Here is a 6,528-nt window from a genome sequence, read left to right on the forward strand (position 1 = left end):
CGGAGCGTGAACTGAGGGCAGCTTTGGCAGCTGTAGACCATACAAAGATCCACCAGGCCTTAGTATCAAAGGAAATTGACTGGGTTTTTTAACCCACCTGCTGCATCCCACCATGGAGGCGTGTGGGAGCGCCTCATTAGGATGGTCCGTAAGGTGCTTTTCTCAGTTTTACAACAGCAAACCTTAAATGACGAGAATCTGAATACTATCTTATGTGAAGTGGAAGCCATCCTCAATGACCGACCCATCACGAGAGTCTCAGAGGATGCGAATGACTTTGAGGCCCTTACCCCAAATCATATTCTGCTGTTCAAAGGGAATCCTGTTCTGCCCCCTGGTGACTTTCAGGAAAATGACAACTACATTAAAAAACGTTGGAGACAGGTGCAGTATCTCTCAGACTTGTTTTGGAAGAGATGGACAAGAGAGTATTTACCTCTGCTGCAAGAGAGACAAAGGTGGTCCAAGCCTCGGAGAAATTTTACAGCTGGCGACATCGTCGTTGTCATGGATCACACTGCCCCTCGTGGCTCCTGGATTTTGGGAAGAGTCATGAGAACTTATCCGGATAATAAGGGACTAGTGCGAGCCGTGCAGCTAAGAACTAAGAATGGACAGTTGGAGAGGCCCATATCTAAAATCTTCCTTCTCCAAGAAGCCCTTTGAAGAAGATTAAAACTTTATAATGGGGCCCTGCACTTAATGGCTCCTTTCTGGGTGAATTGTGCGGTTACACAATTGGGGCCGGTGTGTAGGAGCCATTTTTCTTTCATTTAGGCTGGGGTTAGTTTGGGTCACTGTTTGTCTGGGCACAGGGTGACCTATATTCGGCTTGGCCACAAGGGGGCAGGGTGGAGTCAAGCCCTATATAAATGCACAGGTGCCAGTGCACTGGGTGTATGGGTGACAGGAGGTCACACGGTTTTTACCGCTCTCTTTACGGCCGGTGGTCTAGTTTTCACTACTCAACTCTGTAATATTATCGAACATCTTTTTTCCATTCTACTTCCTACTCCTTTCTGCTTTACGATCCAATCTGCCAATCGGGTAGCGCGTTAGGCCTGGATCCCCTGCACCCAGAGACGACAAAAGGTTAGGACTAAAATTGTCGTTACATACACATATGTCACATACACATATATCACATACACATATATCACATACACATATATCACACATATGTCACATACACATATATCACTTACACATATATCACATACACATATATCACACATATGTCACATACACATATATCACATACATACACATATATCACATACACATATATCACATACACATATATCACATATATCACATATATCACATACACATATATCACATACACATATATCACATACACATACACATATATCACACATATATCACATACACATATCACATACACATATATCACATACACATATATCACATACACATATATCACTTACACATATATCACATACACATATATCACACATACACATATATCACACATACACATATGTCACATACACATATGTCACATACACATATATCACATACACATATATCACTTACACATATATCACATACACATATATCACATACACATATATCACATACACATATCACACATACACATATATCACATACACATATATCTCACATACACATATATCACACATACACATATGTCACATACACATATGTCACATACACATATATCACATACACATATATCACTTACACATATATCACACATACACATATATCACACATACACATATATCACACATACACATATGTCACATACACATATATCACTTACACATATATCACATACACATATATCTCACATACACATATATCACACATACACATATATCACATACACATATATCTCACATACACATATATCACACATACACATATGTCACATATATCACTTACACATATATCACACATATATCACATACACATATATCACACACATATATCACATACACATATATCACATACACATATGTCACATACACATATATCACATATATCACATACACATATATCACATACACATATATCACTTACACATATATCACTTACACATATATCACATACACATATATCACACATACACATATGTCACATACACATATGTCACATACACATATATCACATATATCACATACACATATATCACATACACATATATCACATACATCACATACACATATGTCACATACACATATATCACATACACATATGTCACATACACATATATCACATACACATATGTCACACACACATATATCACATACACATAAATCACATACACATATGTCACATACACATATATCACATATATCACATACACATATATCACATACACATATATCACATATGTCACATACACATATGTCACATACACATATATCACATACACATATATCACATACACATATGTCACACACACATATATCACATACACATATATCACATACACATATACACATACACATATGTCACATACACATATGTCACATACACATATATCACATACACATATGTCACACACACATATATCACATACACATATATCACATACACATAAATCACATACACATATGTCACATACACATATGTCACATACACATATGTCACATACACATATGTCACATATGTCACATACACATATGTCACATATGTCACATACACATATGTCACATACACATATGTCACATACACATATGTCACATATGTCACATACACATATGTCACATATGTCACATACACATATGTCACATACACATATGTCACACACACATATATATTTGTACACATGAGAGTCAGACGAGCCTCTGGGTTGGTTCTCTGTGGTGGTGGCGCCCTCTTCTGTCGGTGTGTGGAAGTTCGGTCCGGTCAGACCACAGCGCGTGAACAGACTGCGGGTCAGACTCGAGTTTGTGATGAAACTTTTCTCTTTTGTTAAACTCAAGTCAAACTCAAGTCAAACACTCAAGTCTAACTCAAGTCAAACTATTATTTTACTACAGATATTGTAATACTACAGTACAGTACTACAGACAGTACAGTACAGTACAGTACAGTACAGTACTGAGTACTACAGTACTGTACTGTAGTACTGTACTGTTGTACTGTAGTACTGTACAGTACTGTTGTACAGTACTACAGTACAGTACTACAGACAGTACTACAGTTATGACACGGGGTACCTGCAGGGTGTTCTTCGGCCGCGGGGGGCGCTGTTGGCTCCTCACAGTGTAAACCGGAAGCAGGTCTGCGGTGAGTTTCAAAATAAAATCTCGTTTGTTAATTTTTCTGTGTAAAACTGTTTTTAGAGACACATGTGGGATAAAACACGACCCACTGTGGATTTATCACTACTGTGACGTCATTTACGTCACACTAACCTCACGCGCGCAGAAAACATGCGTTTAAACTGACGTCACACTTTTATTTGTGCGCTCCGCTCCGGAGCTGGTGCGCATGCGCAGAGGACGCAGCTGCAGCTCGGGCCCCAAAACAAAAGCGCCTCAGCCCCGCACGGCCCGCGTTTACTCTCATTTACCGCGCTGTCCTCTGTCCTCTGTCCTCTGTCCTCTGTCCTCTGTCCTCTGTCCTCTGTCTCCTCGCCCCGGGCTCAGACCTGCGCCGCGCGGTATGTGTCGGTCCCGCGGAGCTCACGCGTCTAGGAGCGTTTCCGCCGCGTTTCCGCAGCTTCTGTGGCGCTGCTGCGCGTCTGTGTGAGATGGACGAACACAACACCAGAACCAGAAGAACCAGAAGAACCAGAACCAGCAGAACCAGCAGAACCAGCAGAACCAGCAGAACCAGCGGCAGCAGCAGCGGCCCCGGGGGCGTCTGAACGCTCCAGCCGGACATGGGGCTCTAGCTCCGGGTTTGCAGACTCCACACACACCCGGGCCCCAGGCTCCAAGATCTGTCCCCGGGCTCCAGGATCTGTCCCCCGCAGATACCTGTCCACCAGGTGCCCGGTGCCCGTCCCCCCTGTGCCCCCGTCCCCCTGTGCCCCGTCCCCCCTGTGCCCCGGTGCCCGGTGCCATGGCCCCGGGCTCTGTGGTGGCGCTGTGCCGGAGCGTGGCGCTGTCCACGTGGCTCGTGTCGTTGTGTTTCGTGCAGCTCTTGTGTTTGGACTTCACGGTGGCGGAGCGGGAGGAGTGGTACACGGCCTTCGTCAACATCACGTACACGGACCCGGTGACGTCAGACTGGCGCACGGAGAAGACGGAGTGCGGCCGTTACGGGGAACACTCCCCCAAACGGGACGCGCGGGGGGTGGTGGCGCTGCCGCAGACGGACCGTTTGGCCTGCGACCCGCACGCGCGCTTCTCCGTGCCCGCGCACGCGGGGCCGTGGGTCGCACTCATCGCGCACGGAAACTGCACGTACAGCGACAAGATCCGCCACGCGGCGGCGCTCAACGCGTCCGCGGTGGTCATCTACAACGTGGGCTCCTCCAACAGCAACGACACCATCACCATGCCCCACCCAGGTGACCACACCCACCTGCACCCACCTACACCACAACCCACCGACAACCACACCCACCTACGACCACACCCACACCTACGACCACACCCACCTACACCCACCTACACCTACACCACAACCCACCGACAACCACACCCACCTACGACCGCACCCACCTACACCACACCTAAGACCACACACCCCACCTACGACCACACCTACACCTACGACCACACCACACGACACCACACCCACCCACCTACACACACACACTACACACCTACGACCACACGACCACACCACCACACCCCACCATACAACCCACAACCATGACCCACCCAGACCACACCCACAACCTACAACTACACCCATAATATGTGCATCATGTCTCCATAGTAACTGTTGAACATTGCACCACAGACATCCATGTAGAACATGTGTGATGGATGTGTGACCAGGACTAAACCAGGACTAAACCAGGACAGGGTGGGGGTGGGGGTGGGGGGCTGAGGCTCCTGAAGCTTCCAGGTCGTGTTGAGTCGTGTTTGGACTGAAAACTATGTGAACATTCTGCTCCTCTGACTCTGCTCCTAGACGGGGACTAGACCGGGACTAGACGGGGACTAGACGGGGACTAGACGGGGACTAGACGGGGACTAGACGGGGACTAGACGGGGACTAGACGGGGACTAGACGGGACTAGACCGGGACTAGACGGGGACTAGACGGGGACTAGACGGGGACTAGACCGGGACTAGACCGGGACTAGACGGGGACTAGACCGGAGTTTGGTCTGGATTTATTTCAAGTCCGGATTCATCCAAATAAAAAATAAAGTGTTTCTGGTTTTAGTGTTGATCCTGAACCTAAACCACAAACCTGACGCCCCAAACCCTAACTCTGCTCCAGTCCTGGTCCAGTCCTGGTTTAGACCTGGTTTAGACCTGGTTTAGACCTGGTTTAGACCTGGTTTAGACCTGGTTTAGACCTGGTTTAGTTCTGGTTTAGTTCTGGTTTAGTTCTGGTTTAGTCCTGGTTTAGACCTGGTTTAGTTCTGGTTTAGTCCTGGTTTAGACCTGGTTTAGACCTGGTTTAGACCTGGTTTAGTCCTGGTTCAGTCCTGGTTTAGTTCTGGTTTAGTTCTGGTTTAGTCCTGGTTTAGACCTGGTTTAGACCTGGTTTAGTCCTGGTTTAGTCCTGGTTTAGTCCTGGTTTAGTCCTGGTTTAGTCCTGGTTTAGTCCTGGTTTAGACCTGGTTTAGTCCTGGTTTAGTCCTGGTTTCCTGGTTTAGTCCTGGTTTAGTCCTGGTTTAGTCCTGGTTTAGACCTGGTTTAGACCTGGTTTAGACCTGGTTTAGTCCTGGTTTAGTCCTGGTTTAGACCTGGTTTAGTCCTGGTTTAGTTCTGGTTTAGACCTGGTTTAGACCTGGTTTAGACCTGGTTTAGTCCTGGTTTAGTCCTGGTTCAGTCCTGGTTTAGACCTGGTTTAGTCCTGGTTTAGTCCTGGTTTAGACCTGGTTTAGTCCTGGTTTAGTTCCTGGTTTAGTCCTGGTTTAGACCTGGTTTAGACCTGGTTCCTGGTTTAGTCCTGGTTTAGACCTGGTTTAGTCCTGGTTTAGTCCTGGTTTAGTCCTGGTTTAGTCCTGGTTCAGTCCTGGTTTAGTCCTGGTTCAGTCCTGGTTTAGTCCTGGTTTAGTCCTGGTTTAGTCCTGGTTTAGACCTGGTTTAGTCCTGGTTTAGTTCTGGTTGTTGTTGGCATGTTCCTCAGGTTCCAGTCTGACCTCTGACCTGTGACCTCTGACCCTCAGGCACGGGGGAGGTGGTGGCCATCATGATCCCGGAGCCTAAAGGTCGGGAGCTCGCCGTCCTCCTGGAGCGGAACGTGTCTGTTTCCATGGTGATCTCCATCGGCACCAGGAACCTTCAGAAGTACGTGAGCCGCACGTCCGTGGTCTTCGTCTCCATCTCCTTCATCGTCCTCATGATCATCTCGCTGGCCTGGCTCGTCTTCTACTACATCCAACGCTTCCGCTACGCC

General features: G+C 46.9%; 1 protein-coding gene across 1 annotated transcript in view; it reads left to right on the forward strand.

The window, feature by feature from the left end:
• Positions 1-3,753: 3,753 nt before the first annotated feature.
• Positions 3,754-6,528, forward strand: part of rnf150b (ring finger protein 150b) — an 11,624-nt gene continuing 8,849 nt past the window's right edge. Inside the window, exons 1-2 of the mRNA XM_055156080.1 lie at positions 3,754-4,513; positions 6,299-6,528. The exon at positions 6,299-6,528 is cut by the window's right edge and continues 21 nt beyond it. Coding sequence (XP_055012055.1) covers positions 4,063-4,513; positions 6,299-6,528 — 681 coding nt within the window. The 5' untranslated portion in view covers positions 3,754-4,062. The remainder of the gene's footprint in view (positions 4,514-6,298) is intronic.

The sequence above is a fragment of the Boleophthalmus pectinirostris genome, unplaced genomic scaffold (genome assembly GCF_026225935.1).
Source record: "Boleophthalmus pectinirostris isolate CB_2022bp ecotype Guang Dong unplaced genomic scaffold, ASM2622593v1 HiC_scaffold_20, whole genome shotgun sequence".
NCBI classification, from domain to species: Eukaryota; Metazoa; Chordata; class Actinopteri; order Gobiiformes; family Gobiidae; genus Boleophthalmus; species Boleophthalmus pectinirostris.